Source organism: Mugil cephalus, chromosome 8 (genome assembly GCF_022458985.1).
Source record: "Mugil cephalus isolate CIBA_MC_2020 chromosome 8, CIBA_Mcephalus_1.1, whole genome shotgun sequence".
NCBI classification, from domain to species: Eukaryota; Metazoa; Chordata; class Actinopteri; order Mugiliformes; family Mugilidae; genus Mugil; species Mugil cephalus.
Genome location: NC_061777.1, coordinates 3117917 through 3137404, shown reverse-complemented (window position 1 = coordinate 3137404; position 19488 = coordinate 3117917). Strand labels below are relative to the sequence as shown.

General features: G+C 42.2%; 1 protein-coding gene across 1 annotated transcript in view; it reads left to right on the top strand.

The window, feature by feature from the left end:
* Positions 1-241: 241 nt before the first annotated feature.
* Positions 242-19488, top strand: part of LOC125012712 (calcium-binding protein 7) — a 31194-nt gene continuing 11947 nt past the window's right edge. Inside the window, exon 1 of the mRNA XM_047592807.1 lies at positions 242-1231. Coding sequence (XP_047448763.1) covers positions 1123-1231 — 109 coding nt within the window. The 5' untranslated portion in view covers positions 242-1122. The remainder of the gene's footprint in view (positions 1232-19488) is intronic.

Sequence of the window (19488 nt, the reverse complement as noted above, 5' to 3'; positions counted from 1 at the left end):
GTTGGAAACCATAATAATCTTCCACTTGCTGTCATCCATCAAACTATATGGCCTCATTATAAGGCTGGAGATTAACCGTGATGCGCACGGCGAGAGTAACGGAATAAAAAACAGAAAGACACACGGAGAGGGAGGGAGGGTGTGCTCGTGTGCTATGCAGGGGTATTACCTACCTACACCCATAGTGTGTATGTGCGTGTGTGTGTGTGTGTGGGTGCGCGTCCGTATGTATGTGAGACACGGAGTGACGGGAGAGAGAGGGAGAGAGAGAGACACTGAGTACATATCTGATCCACACGGAGAGCTTCCCTTTACACACACACACACACACACACAAAAATCACTCCTCCACTGAAGACACAACAGCTGGATCGCAATGCGCCCTCGTGCCCACGACCAATTAAGAGCGAGCAGGAAATTACTGTCTTTAAGGATCCGGATACGCGCTGACTTGTCTCCTCTTCAAGCTCCCGAGAGTCACCTTTAGATTTCTTCCAGTTGTCTTTTAAGATTTCTTAACGCGGCGTTTCTGTGGATTCTAGGAAGGTGGCTGGAGCTGGAGCTGGAGCTGGAGCTGGAGGACGGAGTGCGTCAAGCGAGCGCACAAATCCAACAAGTGGATGCATGAAATTTGCTCGCAGCACAGAATTCCCGGGACTAGAGACACACGCAGGCGGTGGATTCATTAGGCTACAGTTTTTGTACAAAAGAGACAAACACGCTGCATTAAGTGGCTCAGATGTGGAGCTCGTCTGAGCTGATGGCGATGTACATGTGTGCGCATTTCATCGGCTTTAGGTAGTGTCCCTTTTTTTAATTTTATTTTTTAAATTTCATTTTATTTTTTTTTTATTTTAGCGACTCTCTGTGTTACTAAACATATCACACAACTACCTGCGATGAGGTAAGACACCGACCACATCTTTTCGCGCTCCATTCATTGACCAAAGGGGAAGATTGAGGCGGACACTCTGCGGAATCCACCGTCTCCCAACTCACCCCTCTCCTCCCATTCATGCACTCGCTTCTCCGTTCCCTCGGCGACCGTGGGGGGAAGTTGGGATCCTCTCTGTAGACAATTCTGTATGACCAGGGGCCAGGTGGCAACCAGAGGTCGCAGTCATGCCGATGCATCCAGTCACCTCCACCTTGATGTACAGGGGGATCTGCACCATCCCTGACATCCTCTCCTACAGGGCGCCGGTGAACCTGCCAGAAGACGAGGTTGAAGGTGAGATGATGATGAGCCTACCTGTTCACTTAGGCTGGAGGTTAGAAAATTAGACTAGTGAGCGAACAAGAGATGTTAATCCGTTCCAGGTGCATGCAGTGGCAGGGTGTTTGGTTGGTGACTGACTGACGCTCTTTCGGGACCTTGGACAGCGCTTAAAATCTGGAAATGACATTTTAGACAAATTCGTATCCATTTTTTTTTTTTAAATTATTTATTTTACCAGTATTACTCAAAGACAAGTCCACTTATTTGTGCATTTATCTAAATACAGCAGTAGTCCATGTGGGGTTAATGAATAGGTTCTGTGATAAAGGCTGCTCCTTCATGAGGATAGCAATGATGAATTGTCTGTAAGGGTCTGGAAGTACTTGTGGCCCATTAAGCCTCAGCACATAGACTTCCTCAAATGTTTGATCTTATAAATGATTTCTTTCTCTTTTTTGTGGATATCAGCCATATATAACCTCCTGAGACCCAAGCATTAGTTTGGAATGCATATTAATTTCTTTAAGATAAGATTAAAATTTAGACTTTAGGTATTTGGGATTAGTCGAGTAGCAGAGTATAATAATCATCTGTGAACTGGAAGTAGTGTATTTCACCAATGTTCTAAAATATAAAGCTGTTTATTTAAATGCAAAAGCAGAATTGGAAAATGATGAAATCCCAACGTCCTCAAACGTGTACTTGTGAATTTGTTACATTTTCATGTCATATCAAAGTAGAAAAGTTCATAGGAATAAATAAACGAGTGTATTGACCCTTCACTAACAAGACAAAAGTGTCTCCTTATGAGGACAACAGGTCTAAATGAAGCAGGATAAGCTGCAACAAACCTAAAACGTATCGTCCCCATATGACTACAGCACTGCAGTGGCTCCTGGGAGCAAAAGAAGTGACCCCGCCCCCCTCCCCTCCCCTCCCCTCCCTCCACCTCCCTCCTCCCAACAATCATGCTGATACATGACAACTATACTGAGCAATTTGTGTTGCAGCATCTTTAGAATATTCACACCCAGAGCTGGTGAACCTGCACATTACCATGAACCAGCCCCGGAGACATTACTGAAATCCCAAAGCGTGTGCAGTGACAGTAAGTTCTTGTGTCGCTGCTGTTTTTGCGCTGTAAGGTGTATGAAGTGTTCACTGCACCTCTCGTCCTTGTTAGATCAATAATTAAACACAAAAACAACGGCGGTCAGATCCAGAGAGATCAGCGGGAGCCTTTTAAACGGATGCATTTCTGCACGAGGCTGCGCAAATCGCAGACAAGTTGTGGAAAAATCTGGTGCAGAATTTCCCAGGGAGAAATTGTTTCTCAATTGTACCTGCAGCTGCACACTTTAGAAAAGGCAAGGTTACACTCTCTCACACAACGACAAACTCGTGCGCTCATAATAAGGTTGTCAGCGAATGCTATTGAGAGCTGAGATTGATATTCATTAGAAAAGCTGAGTGAAAAAGGCCAAATATGAACAAGTGCAGACAGCGTCTAAGACTCGGGGCCTCATGTATATTTTTTTGTGCCATATTGTGTTTTAGTTTGACATTGAAACAAACTGTGATAAAAGAGAAATGGCACCGTGTCGGCGCCAAAAGTGATCTCACACTCGTGCCGCCGTGCTCATGATTACAGGATTGCATCACTCAGCGCTTTATTGTCAAGCATGATTCCCATCTTATAGAGACCTTGTGCAGAGCAACACGTAAGAGAAAAGATGGGCGCCTTATGTTTCAGTAAAAAAACGTTTCTTTCTCCAGAAGACAGATGCTTTTCGGTTGCTGAGATTGTGTTGTGTGTTTCAGTTCCCTTTTTCCAGCTTTCATTTACAGTTAGCCTGAGGGGCAATAAACAAACAACTCTTCATTTGAACTTTAAATTGTCAAATCCACTTGTACCTGCTTTTCAAACTCTATACCAAGACAGAGAAGGCCGGAGGAGCGTTGGGATGCTCTGCCTTCTCAGCCGCTGGAGAGCATCAGCGGTGCAGTGTGACGGGTCGCTTACATGTGGCTAAAGAGGCCGACTTTAAAAGTGTCACACAGGAGACTGATCGTTGTTCGAGTCCGGAACGTAGCAGAGATTTGCCGCTTTTCCTGCCAGCGAGCACAACGTGGGAATAAGATAAAACAGGACAAGGACCGTTGGTTTGTCGATCAGTGGATCAGAGAAGCTGCTACGTCGTGTGTCAGTTCTCTGTTTTTTAGCTTTTCTTTAAAAACATTACCGCAGTCATCCTCGTCATGTTTTCAGCTGTGCAAAGATGGACGACAGCGCTGAAAGCTGGGATCTCAACACGCTGTTTTCCAGCCAGCAGTATTGTGCTGCACATGCTGGATGTCTGCTTAGGATCATTGCTCTGGTTAAGTAACCACAGTGTTCTCATATGACTTTGTGCTGGTGGTCGGCTGGAAATGAAGATACATTAATGTTGTTAGCGCTAATTAGCATTACCTTCACATCACTATGCAGGAAAACTATATATGTTTCTATGAATGACATTTACGTACACAACACAACAATTTCAATTTGTTTGTGTGCGGTAAATACACCGATCAGCCACAACATTAAAACCACTGAGAGGAGAAGTGAATAACATTGACCCACTTATGACAGTTCAGTTTTCCGCTGGGAAACTTTTGGACCTGGCATTGATTCAACAGGATGTTACTAAGACATGTAGCACCCACCTAGACCAGACCAGACCAGACACCCCCCCACTCCTTGATGGAAGCAGGATGCAGCCTGACACAGACAGGCACACAAAGACGAACCACTCAAAAAAGAACAGAACAAAGTGTTGACCTGTTCTCCAAATTCACTAGATCAAATTCAAACTGCTCCAGTATCTGTGTGATGATCCACATAAGCCTTTCCCCTCAAAGACCCCCCACTAACAACATCCTGTTACCAGACACCACAGGACGCCCTCAGAAGGCCTGTGGCCATTCTCTGATGAGTCACAACTCCCTCATGGAGGCACAAGAGAGACCTACACGACATTAGGAAGGTGGTCATAATGTTATGCCTCATCAATGTATGTCACATAATATATTAAATTTCCCCTCGTTTGGTGTTTTAACAAAACTTTACGTCTGTCATTGCTGGTCTCCTTCGCAAACCTTTTCCACCTTCCCACCAACCTTTTGACACCGCAAACACGGCGAAACTCCAAAATGTGATACGTGGTAAACAATATTCAGTGGCTTTCAGTTAGATTTTGACAGCGGTGACGTTTCACAAATGACTTGTTGACGAGAAATACGCCGCTCTTATCCCCAGAGAGACGGACGAGAATTGGCCGGACGTCTGAAGTGTCACATTCATCAGCTCGGCCATCGGGGAGACGGGGCTTTGTCACCGAACGAAATTGCACATTAGCGAATATGTGTGCGTGAGTGCACGTACGGTGGGGGTTTGGTGAGGGGGGTGGGGGGTTAGCGTCAGGCTCAAGCCCTATTGGCACGCGTAGCGAAGGACTTGATTTTCAATTATGGGCTTGGACACCCCAGGGAATGGACCAATGGCACCATACTTTGCAGCCGAGAAGGCTGTCACAGCTATAATTGGAACAAAACGCTATTTTTCAGATGCTCAATAGACCTTTGTGTGTGTGTGTGTGTGTGTGTGTGTGTGTGTGTGTGTGTGTGTGTGTGTGTAGAACTTGGGAGGTAGCAAAAAGAACCTTAATGTACAATGATGCGAGCACAAATTGAATTGGTCTCCATATTCTCCATTTCCCCTCCTACACAAGAGGAAAGAAAAAAACAGTTGGTCATATTACAGGCGCTCAATATAGTTTAGACCTCCTCCACCACTAAACACACACACACAAGCTCAGTGTCAATATCACTGCAGGTGGAATTAAGTGGGTAGGCCATTTCCACACTGCCTAACAACAGGACGATTGGAGGCAGCTTCAAAATAGTCCCAGAGCTGAGCTTAAAGCATTTGTAACAGGCCCCGGAGTGAGGCTCACGCAAACAGACGCCAGCGCAATGTTTGCTCCTTTCCGGCAAAGTTGCGATTGTTGCACGTTGTTTATTGTTGCGGGTCAAATTTGCACTGATTTCTTATCTCTTTGCTCATTTTCAGAGCTGAATAGAACCTAGAACCATCTGTGTACATATTCCGTTATATGACCATAGAAATAATCTTTAACTCTACAGGGGAGTTGTAATTTACCACAGTTTCATGAACAGAACTTAAATGTATTCCTCAAAACCTCAAAACACATTTATTCATGTGGAACCAGTCTGGAAAAACTCAATTTATTCATGAGTAGCCAATAAATTCTGAGTTCAATCCATTTGACAGAAATAAGTGAGCTGAAAAACAACTGAACTAAATCTATAATTGAGCAGCTGCTTAATAACTAAAATTTATGCTTAAAAACAATAGAACTGAGATGTATTAGGGGGGTACAGTAAATTAATTCAAACCAAAAAAAAAAAACTATTGCATTAGCATAATCTACATGCAATTGCTGTTCCATCTGGAAGCGAAATGTCAGTACAAATTTACCTCAGCCATTTTCATATCCTTGCAGATTCCACTCATTTACCAGTATAAATAAAAAGAAGGAAGACAGAGGGCTGGGAGTTTACCTTATTTACATGGCAGGCATATTTGATTTGACATAATATTTGGAGCATTATATTTATCCTCCAGATGAAATCAGAAGAATATTAAAGAGCAGCTGGTTTAAAATGTCAAAACCAACATTTGGTTTAGTATTTGTGACGTTTAATGAACCGTGTTAAATTCCACTGGGTTGGTTTGTGCACTAAAGGCCTCTCCTTAATCACTGTGATGGGAACATGAAAGTGTATCTCGAGCCAGATCTGTCACCTTATCTCAAACGCACAGAGTAACAGTCTGCAGCGATCGAGGTCAAAGATATTTAGAGTTATGTCTCCGTTTGCTCACACTTGTGGGACAGGGTGGGCTCCCCTCGTCTCCGGGCCGAAATAAAGATAGAGCTGAAATGTTGTAAACAGGAAGTGATTGGGATAATGGGACAAGTCACAAAAGTAAAAAGGTTTCGGCCTTGATTTCATCGAAAACTCCTCAAGTGGATGGCTGACTGGGGTAGTCATCCATGCACCACCCAAAGACACTTGAGGTGCCACTGTAAATGGAAATGCAGAGAGAAGTACGTAACATACAGACGCCTTCATGGCCGACGTCACTGTGATGTCATGACGTTAGCTGGAGGCAAAACAGAGGGAAGCTTTAGGCAAACACTGTCACTTTCAACCGTGAAAATGTCACCTTGCTGTATTTTTGGAAAAGCAAAAACACGACCTTAAAGTTTTGTCACACACCAGCCACTGTCAGTCGTGGACGACTTTAATTGAACGAGATTAAAAGAAAGGAGGGAGTGAGACAATCATGAACAACTCTCTGTTTGCAGCTCACACTTGATATCAGATGAGATTAATGTGTAACGCATCATCAGTTTCAGCCTGGATAACGTGATGGGTTAGAATGAATCGTGACTGAAATTAGGTCGAGTTGATCATTAGTAGTTTTGAACCAGTCGGGTTAATCTTTGTTTCCATCTCCTGCTTCACTTTCAACAATGGCGACTGAAATTTGCAGAAATTTCGCTGAGAGTCGTGCAAATGTTTCTATCCTCCCCAGTTAATCTTTCCTCCATGTGTTCCATCTTTACTGATTCATAACAACAAATTTGAAATGTGCAGAGATGGGGAATCGTAAATGGTAAACTACCAAGTGGACCAACCATAGCTCCTTCAGTCTGCATGGCCTTAGTGTTGCCAACTCAGCGACTTTGTCGCCATATTTAGTGAGCATTCAGACCCGTCTAGCGATGCTTTTTCTGTTGCTCTTGGAGACTTTTAGCAACTAGGATGTGACATATTGCTGTTCTTACCCTTCTCAACGAGCTGCATGTGCAAACTGCAAATGCAGCTCACTATATTATATACTATATTACATACTATATTACTGCATTTTACTCACACAGAAAAACCAAATCAAACTGAACACACATTCAAACAGAAAAAGAAGCTCTGCCAGAGCATCTCTTTTGCCTGATAAATCCCAGATGAAAGAGGAGAGTTGAAAATATTAAAAAAAAAAACAAATCAAGAATCGATAGGAGCAAGTTAACCCTTTAAGTCCTGAACAAGTTTGCAGTATTTGAATTGCATTAATTCACTGATGGATAAATTTCAAAGTGTGGCTGAATAGTGAGAAGATGGGCTTTCTGGGAAAGAAAAAAAATGGAGCCCCCAGAAGAGAGAGTTGTTTGGAGGAATTTGTTGGTAAAAACAAAGTTAGTTATACCCTCGAGATGTCACAAAGGTCTTCCAGACAAAAGCACAACTTGTCAGTGTTCAGCCACACTTTGAATTTTGTCAATAGCGCAAAATCCTGGGAGTTACAGCAGTTCAAATACCATGTGCTTTAACGTATCATCAGCGATACATTCAGGCTTTAAAGGGTTAATATGTCGTTCTAATTTCAGTGTCCATTACAATAACATGGCCAATTATGCAAATTAGGTAATTACATAATCTAGTGACTTCTAGATGAGCCAATAGCTACTTTCCTTACTGTGGCGCTGCCTTGCATCGCGCATGGTTACATTTCTGGGGGAGGTGCACGTCAGACTACGGCGCTAACGTCTGGTCTGTCACCGTAGATAAAGCTTTAGATTTACACACAAGCCTAAACGGCCTATGAGCCTCAAGTGTTCCTGACGTGACTATATTTACTCGCTGTAGAGTGAGGGTGGAGAATTGAATATTGAAACATTTGTTACAGCACTCGAAGCTCCATAGCAAACATGTTATAGCACTAAACCAGCTCAGGATTAGCTCGCATTCACTGAACAAGGATTCTCCAGCAGAGACGTCTTAAATGTGAAAGCAGCGAAGCATAGTGTCTTTACGTTTGGATGCTGAAGCTCTTAAAGTCAGTGCCCTGGGCTCGTGGACAGGACTGAGTGAGCATCTTGTTTTCCTCATGCGTCTCCTTCAGGCACTTAGGGATATTTTCCTCCGCAGTTTAAGACTTCCACGCTGCAGTTTGTTTTTCAAAGTTACTTTACTTTCAGCATCAACAACAACACATGTTACTGGGGCTCATTTTGCAGCATTTTTAGTCGCTCCCTCGGCAGAGATTTTGGGAGAGCACATCGCTTTGAATGACAGCAGCTCCAAAAAAAACAAAAAAAAAACCCTGACACCACTGTGTTGCTAATGGCATAAACTGCCTGTGAGGCGGTGTTGATGTTTCTGCTCGACTCCTACTGTAGCTGCAGCAGCAACATTGACTCATTTCAACGCCCTGAGGTGGAGGGTTGACTTCCCTTCCTTCGGAAACACTTACATGAATACAAATGAAGATATTTAAAGATACCGGCATCTGCTGGGAAGAACAGAAATGATGCACATGAACGTTTTGCTGGAAAAGAATCAGTGGGTGTTGTGCGGGTGTTCTTCTAAAGGGTCAGCTGAGACCGTTTTAAAGCACATAACGCTAAGCAGGTTTGGACAACAACACGTAACAAAATAGCCACAGTCATGATGCTGGTGCTGGCTCATTTTCAGGAGTGAGGAGTGTAAACCAAACACATGTTTTTTTGTTTTTTTTTATTCCCCGGTTCACTTCAGCTATTGACTGCTATTAGCAGGGCTCTCTCAAGGGATGATTACAGAGATAAAAATTAAATTGGATCCTATTTTAGTTCAGGGGCTACATAAAGCCCAATTTGATCTCAATGGATCGGTAATATAACAGCATGATAAAATAACTTTGTTTGGAATCAGAATGACTTTATTGGTCTTGCACGCAAACCAGCATAAAAAACACTATAAAAGTGGCGAAATAGCCGGGGGGGACTGAAGCCTCCCTAAAATATTCTTAAGCCCCCTAAATAATGTGGTGTTGGTTTATTTATTTATTCAGTTTAAATAAATAATTATATAAATAATTGTTTATTATAACTTAAATATGATCATAAATCTGTCTGTTTCCCTTCATTTCATGGCATTAGCCTCTATGTTGATCAGTTACTGCTACTGTGATTGAAATAATAACAATAATCAATAAATTTTGTGCTCATGTACTATGTCCCATTACATCCTGTCAATCTCCTCGGGGCTAAGCCTCCCCTGTCCTTAAAACCTAGTGACGCCCCTGGACATACAGTACGTATAAAGTAGGTAAGAGAGCACATTATATATTACAGGACAGGTGTTATTGCACATTGCAACTGAGCATTTGGCTCAGTTATTGCTTAAATAAGCAGTAGTGCATTATACATTTAGTTCACTACCTTTGTACAAAACGTTTTATGAAAAACATGAAATTTCTTATGAAAAATAAGTGCAATTTCGGGAAATTGCTGCCATCTACAGTTACGTTGATTCTGACTCAAATAGGGGCATCACAGTGATGCTGGTGGTTCGCACCACCGCTGATGTCAAATACCAGGATGGTTCTGGGTTTTAATCCACTGGTTGACTGGGGCCCAGGTTGTTTGTCTTCGATGTCATTTTTTGCAAGTTCATTCTTCGGTTTGAGGCTCACAGGCAGGATGTTTAACACACCTGCTCACGAAGACGTTTTTAAATCTTTTTATATATATTAAACCTATTTGAAATCAAACTGAAGAATAAACACGTCATTTTATTCCACTTCAACTTACAAATCAAACCCTTTTCACAATCCGACAAATCTGGCGAACAACGTTTTCAGTCGGCTTTTGTCAATGATTAACAAAGAAGAAAGACGGGAAGAATAAACAGCACCAACTGCTGTAATTGTTAAATTACTCAGAAGTTAGATTCATATAAAGCCTGCGACACATTCGGAGTTCACTGCAGATCCATCATCCCCAGAGACAAACTCTGACAGTCACTGGTGCCGGATGGGAAGACAACACTGTTGAGTTTGTAGCGAAATCTGTTTAAGTGCATGAAAAGCCCCAGAGGCTTTTTCCTGATTATTATTATTAAAACCCATAAAAAAAAGAGTGGATGCACACCTGGGTGAAAATAGAAACTGAGGCAAGACGGAAAAATTGACCTCATCCGTTTTGAAGAAAAGACATGGTTCGCGACAATAGCGGTCAGACATAAAAGCCTCCTCCCTCTGCATAATCTGTCTGAGAAAAATAAATCTCACTTTTCACGTCTTCCCATCTCTCTCCTAAATCCCCTCCATCTCCGCTCTGCTTGATGTACTGTCTTCTCACACAGCCTTTCACGCAGGCAGAAGTGGATTTCAAAATGGCTTTCTCGAATGTATCACCTGTCTGGATGCTGCATCAAAAAAAAAAAAAAAAAAAAAGCTCTACTTGACATAGATGGTGACAAAGGTGTGAACAGAAACGAGACGTTTCTCAGAGGCTGCGGTGACCTAGAAGCACAGCTGGTGAGCCACAGGTTGCAAAAGGGTATAAAATCATTTTTGTGGGCAGTTTCTGATGTTTGTGATGATATTACTGGTTTAAATCTGATCAGCCACGATGGTCTGAGCTATAAAAATGCGAACAGAGAGCCGGAGGTGACAGTGGCGGAGAGGGACCTGAAAATGAAAGACAACATTTCATTGGACATAAAATAAGGACACACCCCCTGAGTTCAGGATGAGTTTAAACTAAAAATTAAAATATTAAATATTAAAAGAAGCTCACGAAAGAAGCTTAGAATTGTCTTATTTTGAGGAAATTATCGCACATACCCGATTTGACGTTGCTCAGGACCTCTGAATTGTTCCTAAACCGTTTTTTGGTTGCGTCCTGCCAGAGATCCCATCAAGGAGTGTAATTACTATGGGGTGGGGGGTGTCTGGTCTGATCTAGGTGGGTGCCACATGTCTAAGTAACATCCACACGAATTAACCCAAAAGGTGTTGAATGAATGAAAACTAGACCCAAAAGTTTCCCACCAGAACACTGAATTGTCACAAAATGGTTCAATGTTATTTACGTCTCCTGTCAGTGGTTTTAATGTTGTGGCTGATCGGTTTAGGTCGGGTTCACATGTTTGGAACAAAATTTGCAAGCCCAGTTTGTTCAGCTAGTTCAGACTATAACCAGCAGACTGGATCTGTCTCAAGATCTATATATGACTATTTTACAGTGGCTCTTGTGCTATTTGTTAGTTCTGAGTGGTGGTCTGACAGATACTGTGTCTAAGAAAGTGACCTTTATAGATGCTAGATGCTCCAGATTGTTAAGTCTGATCAAAGTCGTACTTACTGTCCAGATATCGTCATCATGACATCCTTCTCTTTCCTAAGTGACAGTCGTAGTCATTTCTTTGGAGTCATTGTGGAGTAGAAACACATCATGAGCAGCAGAATCAGTTAAAATCTTAAAAAACAAACAAACAAACAAACAAACAAAAGTGGAGGCCTTCGTTATTTCACCGACACTTCACGCAGTTTGACATTTTGATGGCAATCACAGCCTGGTATAAATTCCCAGGTAGTAATCAATTGCTGTAATCTGGTATGACACCCAACCTTGCCAAAAGAAAAAAAAAAAAGGCTTTTGATTGAAAAACATGCGGTGCAGATTAGCGGGGGGAATATCGTGAAACGCTCTGATTATGGCTGTCGGGAAGGTTGAAGTTGAGTCATTTATTTCCCGTTTTTGAGTGATTGCCATGAAGTAGTGGATACAGCAGACTTTATTACCTGTGAAATGAACTGTGATGAGTTCTGGAGGGTGAATTTTTTTTTCTTTTCTCGCGGGTAATATTCCCTCCCTTTGATGAACAATACAACCAGGTCTACAGTAGACAATAACAGTGGCTTAGAGCAAGGGCGCCCACATTCTTCCCAGTGGTGGGCCAAACTTTCAGTATGTTAATTTAAATATGGGTGTATATATAGCATGCATGTGCAAATTAAACAAAATGATTGTGAAAACGAATGACACTGGTTATCATGCTTCACTTTAACATTCAAAAAATAAATAAAATAATTAAAGACAGACATGGAGCATTACTAGGCCTGGGTCCTATATCATCAAACGCAAAGACATTTAGTGCAATAGACAAAGTAACATGGGACCAAACATGCCCAAAATGAAATCAGTAGCCTACTATAATTACTAGTGCAGTAAACAGGACAAAACATGCCTGGAATTAAATCAATAGTGTACTTACTGGTGCAATAAACAAAGTAACATGGGGCAAAACAGGCCCCAATTAAAACGCTTCAATCATACAACATACACTGGGGTGGAATCGACCTTGGTAAAAAATCATTTTCCCAACTTTGGGGGTTGTCCACAAGCCGAAGGGTTAGTGGTTCGATCCCTGGAATGTGCCATATGCCGATCAGTCTGTTCACATGCACGTGAAATAAACAAAATATAGCCTTAATTCAACTTTAACTGGACAATTTAAGTGCATCTAAACACAGTAATCCGACTAAAATCAGGGTTCCCCTTATCCGATTAAAATAGGATAACAGATAATGTGATTGGAAATGGATTTTCTCCAGCATGTATACGCCTTAATCAGACTTTAACTGGACAAAAACGTGTGCACACGCTGCATCTAATCTGCACCAGAAATCATAGCGCACATATTACATACGAGATTAAAAAGATGAACTATTATCTGTCTGGCTGTTGTTTGAAATGCCGGTCTGCCGCATGAATCTTGTTTACTATATGATGTAATAGGTCAACCGGAAAGAGTGGGCAAGGCGGACAAGTTTGGCCGGCGGGCCAGAAGTTGGGCAGCCAGGGCTCAGAGAGGCAGATGAAGCAGTGTTGGATAAAGAGCGGAAGCTTTTGAGTGTTCACTGCGTTCGAGATGCTTCTCACGGGTTTTTTCGCCTCGTGGATGTTGGCCTTGGCGCGGCTCGTTACCGGCCGCGATGATGAAAACTTGGAGCTTTGAAAACTTAAGAGTGAGAGAAGAGCGGAGGGGGGAGAGAAAAGGGGGAGACGATCAATGATTCTGCTTCCCCTTGTGGGAAAGAAAAATGAAACAGACGGGCTAAAATTTCACGGTCTTTCCCCGACTTCAATCACTCAAGGTCAAGCGGGGGGTTTAAGAAGTTGGCTGAGGGATTTTAGTTTCCCGTTCGACCTCTCCAACTTTTTCTCCTCTCATAGTTTCTCGTCAGCGCTGCACCGCCGAGGTTAATGTGCCGCAGATTTCATAACGAGGGAGGTGTCTCGATCCAAACCCAGAGCTGGGATTTTACCCACAGACGAGATCGACTCCTCCGTATACTCCCTTTAAATCCTCCGGGGCCTTGTTAGCAGCCCGTTATGGTAATATTCAAATCTTCTGGGTGTCCAAGTCGACTCATATCCAGCTAAAGATGGATTAAGGTTGCTAGGGGTGTTTAAAAATAGTCGCCCGAGGTTCAAACACACACACAAAGCAGTGTTTTTCTCACACTGCTGATAAGGTCTTACGTAAAGAGTGGGTGTGCTGCAATTACTGATCCAAAGCAGCCCTAAGCAGATGCAGGTCTGGCTGAGGCAAAACAAGCCCTGGATTATGTTCACGGGCACTTCGCTGCTACAAAAGCTCCGGCATTAGCCCGTTCTGCTCAGAGTGCATCAAATGTAATTGGCAAAAGTTTTTGCTGAGGCCAAATTTAGCCTAAAAAAAAGGGGGGTAAAGCTCTGCTGCAGGCATCCCCGGAAAATCCATATGAATATTTTCTCATGCTTCTGTTCAGAGAGGATCCCGCTTTAATCTGATTACTCGTTTCTTTATGATGTACACATCCAAAGATGAAGCCATTCGTAATAATGTCTTATCTTCATCTTTTATATACGGTGGCTTCATTGAGAACACCAATGCTGTGCCTCTTCATTGATGCTCCCCCCTTTGTTGTGAATCTAAACATCATCCATTTGTCTGAATGAATCATCCCCAGTTCCGTGTGGTTCCTCGTGTCTTTGTCTCGTGTGCCGTAGTGTGCAGCATCCCCAGGCTGCAGCCGGGAACCAGTGCACTTCATTGGTACAGAGCAGAGTACTGGGGGCGCGCTGCACCTCTCTTTCTCCTGTGGGAGTTCGGCTTCAGATGCTCGGCTCTTTATCTCGACTTGGGCTTTTCATCCCCTGTCAGATCACACTGCAGGGTGGGGGGGTGGGGGGGGCGACGTGGCTCTGCATCTCTGAAGGCCAACGAGCAAATACCACACGCTTTCCACACCTCCCAAGTGGAAGATGCAAAGACAGCAGCTATTTACTTTTGCCAACTACTTTGTTCATAATGCTATTTCTGTTAATTTTTTATTCTTATTTTTTTATTTTTGATTGCGTTAATTTCCTCTGTTTTCTCGAGATCTCCATATATTTCATTCAAGAGAGTTTTGTCATGTTGACTAATGGACAGCCTTAACAGGAATACTGTAAGGTAAGACATTTCTTGACGTTTGACGAGATAATTAACTCAAGGTAACTGAGCTTGTTTTCCCGAGATAACGAGATAAATAACTTGAAATCTTGAGAAAATGGAGGAAATAACTCATTATCACAGGAAAACAGAGGAAATAATAGTAAAAAATGGTGTAAAGGCTAAAAATTTGATCAGTTTAGAATTAAAAAATACCTGAAACGCTAAACTTGGAGCAAATGGCGAGTTCATGAGTAACTTTTATGTCCATTCAAACAATTACTAAATTAGATGAATTAAAATTAGTTATTAAATAAATTTAATTGTAACTTGAGGTTGTCCTCAAAGAGAGAACCAATAGTAAAATGGATTGCTACCCTCCACAGGGTATTGACTTCCCAAACTACACAGCAGCATAAGTAACAGTGCAAAAACCAACTGCATTAATGCACGATTACCATCGCACAAAAGTTTGACAGCCCTAGTGGGTTCTCTCCAGGTACTCCGGCTTCCTCCCACCCTCCAAAGGCATGCTCGATAGATTCATTGGTGATCCAACCCCTTACGGACTCACTGACTTACAGGTGTGTTCACAGGAAGTCCGTGAGTGTGTGAGGGCTGCTCCATTGTCAGATCATCAAGTTAGCGAGTCAGTGAATGAGGCTTTAATGCCCCCTTAACATAAGTCAGCATCGATGCTCACTTACAGAATTACCCACAGTTCACAGCGTTGTCAAGTCAAATACGGGGGATGCGTAGGAATACTCGAAATCTACTTCAAAACAACTGCAACTTTTTACATTATTTATTTTGAAATGACCTCTTTTCCGTGTTTGGATAAAGACTGACTGATCAGGAGGTCTATTCCTCACACGCCGTGTACACGCTGCAAGTAGTAGATTATAAATCAAAACTCCCAGAGTAGCCAGTGTCAACAGCATGTCGTTGTCAAGGCAACGCCACGTGAAAAGGGGGGTAAATGCTGTTCTGTTTCTATTAATAGGATCTGGAGCCCTTTCAGACTCTAAATCTCAGTCGCTTACAGCTGAAGTCACTAAAGTCGGTGAGGGTTTGAGTCTTTGAGTCTTTAGAGGGCGGATTGGAATTGGGCCTCAGTTGGCGGTAGTCGTGATAGTGGATGCTCGTCTGTCTCTTTGTCCTGAGACAGACTGGAGACCTGTCCAGGCTGGAGCCCACCTCTCGCCCAGTTAACAGCTGGGATAGACTCCAGCCCCCTGTCATTATTATCATGTCATTACGTCTATTGGAAAATGATGTGGTGAGGCAAACATGTGATCAGTCGATGCATCACCGGGTCATTTGAGCCCTGAAACAACCTGAAGTTCAGCTTTGATTCACATTCCTCGCACATGCAATGCCTCCATGAAACTGTCTTGTAGTCTGTTGCTTTTTTAAACATTAAACTGGATTTCACAAGACCCAAAGTTAAAGGAGTTCTAAAGTCAGTGTTCAACATTATGAGACGGAGGTTTATTTGTTTCCCAGAGGCGAGTTAGGAGACCGATACAACCTCCAAAGTTGGAGTGAAGATGCAAAGAAGTAAATGTCAAGCTCATGTGTTGCATTGCTAATCAGAATCCTTTATTAACCCTTCAGTGGAATTGTTTAGTTGCAGTTGTTCCCATAAAGTGACAGGAGATCAAAAGCAAATAAAATGAAATAATAACAAGGCTCATATGACTGGCTCGCAACAGAGCGATCGAACGCAAGCAGGAGTAGATTTAAACTGTTATTTATTAGGATTAAACAAAGAGATAACATGGGTTTCTTCCCCCTGACTCTAAACATACCAAACTGAACCCTAATCACAAATAAGACCGAAAAACAGAGACTACCGAACCCATCGCACAAAATAAAGAAATAAACCAGAATCTACATAAACACTGGCTCCTGCTGCAGAGGCCTGGAGGAAGGCGATGTGAGAGACGGTGCCAAGTTTCCTCCCCCTATTTATTTGGATCCTTCTGATGACCCCAGATCAGTGTAACCTGAGGGAGAAAACATGGCTCTTGGCCAAGAGGAGGAGGGGGGGGGCACCAGAGCCTGAAACAAAAATATATAAAAGGACATAAGAGTTGGATGGCCACAGGCGGGATGAGCAGGATGGGTCAGGGTTGTGAATGATTGCTGGAGGGACTCCTCAGACCGGCCAGTGTGTTGTGGAGTAGTGGGTGGGAGGAGATGTCCAGGATGGTTTTCACTCTTATTAACATCATCCTCTCTGACACTGTGATCACAGCTCCACTGGCCTCAGTGGGATCAGTTTTCTTGTTAGCGTCCGCCCCTGCGACAGCGTACAGGAGGGCACTGGCCTCCACAGACTCATAATAAAACATCCACAGCCTCGTCCGGCAGATGTTGTAGGACCTCAGTCTCCTCAGAAAATAGAGTCGGCTCTGGCTCTTCTGGTAAAGCAGGGGTGTCAGAGCCATTTTAGTCCAGGGGCCACATACACCTCAATTTGATTTGAAGGGCACTATTACAAAACATCTACTATTTGGCCCATTGCAGTTGTTTCTGTGTGTAATTCCTTCTAAATGAACCAGTCCCAGTTGACTATGGGCAGCACGCTCGCTGGTGGCTGCAGCAAAAGTTACAAAGCTATGAAAATGTAAAGCTGCTCTAATCCATATTTCACTGGATGCTCACAGCCTCCAGATAGAGATGTAGTTCTTCGTGAGCTGCTGTCGTTTCGGTTCTTTCTCTCTTTTGTTTTTCCTGATAAACCCGCTGCACCCCAGTGTCCTGCACAGAACAACGAAAACATGAATGTTGTTCCATGTCACATGGACGTGTGACAGCAGCAGGATGCAGTCTGACGCTGACACACACACACAAACACTTCAGGAACAACTAAAACAAGATAAAAAAAGCATGCGACGTTGAGCTGTTGGTCTCCAAATTGACTAGAACCCAAACTGGGAGACCCACACAGCACATACATATGTTGATGTTCTGTCTAAAGCATGTTGAGCTGCATCACACTAAATAGGCAAAGACTCAATTATAAAGCAGCAGGAGTTCCATTTTTTTTAAAGTCCTGACATGATTACTTGATAAATCAATCAGGGCATCATTAATAATTCAAAATATAACTGTTTTATAAGATTAGAACTTAATTTTTGAAGTACTCTTGGACTTAACGAGCAATCTGACTTCCACACATGTTTCTTAGATTAGACAAGGTAATGCAGGTCATTCAAAAAAAAAAACATCATCACAGCTGTGTTCCGATTAGATATTTTAATTTTATTCCCGACAAGGGGAGTTTCTCAATTACAACAGAGTCACTGCGGGGGCATACATGTGAATCCGGCCCATTCTAGGGGCTCGCCAGGATAAAGTGGAAATTAAAGAATATAGTTGTCTCTCTCCAGGGGACAATTAAAATAGATAAACTCTCAGGGAGATAGCGCGTTATCTGGATGGCAAGTGGTTATTAAAAAAAAAAAGAAAAAAAAAGAAGAAATTAATTCTTTCAGGGGACGATTAGTCAGCCTCTTTTGATAAATTGCTGGGATATATATATATATATATAGTAGAAATCGAGGATTACTGTTGCTGTACTGCTGCATTGGTCTCAGTCACAGTTCCCATAGAAATTGTCATTCGTGCAGCATTCACATCCACCAGTAGATCCCCTCGTATTTAATCAATCTCTAGTTGTGATATTAGTTTTCGATTACAGATGTTTGAACACTGGGCTAACAGATGTTTCTTTGTTAGCCTTGATTGTGGGTTTCGAAGTATCCATTGCTTCCATATTCTCTGCATGTGTCCGTCCTCCCTGGGATTGCTTGTATAGCAGCGTTCCAACAGTTCTGTGTTTTCTGCCCTTGTCCAGCAGTGTCGAGTTTCTGTAGTCCTTCCCTCACAGGACCTTGTTAACCCTGGTGACGTCTGAACCGGTTTGCATTAAAGATCCTCACTGTACGGATGGTATTGTTCACCCTGACTGGGATTTGAACCCCAGCCTCCCCAGTGGTAGTCCTTGAAAATGCTTTACTTCAGATTTGATTCTAGTATGGCATCGCTGAATTCAAGAGGAGCCAAGCTGCTAGCATGTTGGTCCGTCTTTTTTTTTTTCATTGAATGTTCGGTTCAGAAAATAATATTTTAAAAACAAAAAAATGAGCGGTTATTTGATTCTCATTTTAAAATGAATAAAATAAAATTAAAAAAAAATTCAAGGAATTTTCTTTATCAGAATCGAAAACAAAACTGATAAACTCGCTAATTTTCTGTTTCTAAAACAAAAAATAATAATAGTTTAATAATAAAAAAAAATAATAAGTTGGAAAACGGAAACAGGAAAGCGCCAGTTTTTTTCATATTGTTCGACCGGAAGTTGTCATTTTCAAAGTAAGAGCACGTAGGAGGTCGGCGGTGTGTAACAGAAGTTGATGGACATGGATGAGCAGGTGTTTTTCGAAACAATAGAAGATTCTCGGTGAAGACGACATGACTGCAGAAAAACTAAGCCGCGTATTTCAGGTAAAAACTAAAGATAACTACATGTAATCAGGGAATTGTTAGCTACTAGCTAACAGATATCATAAATCATGTCAGAGTAAAGTTCCTAAGATAGAACAGATAGAAGTCATGTATTTGGGCGCTTTGGACAGAAACACGTGTTCTTAGTTTGAAAATGGCAACTTCCAGTTGCAAAAAAATAAATAAATAAATAAATAAGGGCGCTTTTTTTGTTTCTGTCTTTTAACAATTTTATTGTTTATTTCATTGTTTTTTTGGGCCCTGATGAAGAAAAATTCTTTCAATTTTAATTTTTGACTTTGACTCAAGTAACCACTAATTTTTTGTTTTTTTAATATCCTGTCCTGAACAGAAAACATACAGGGCTCCATGTTTGTAAC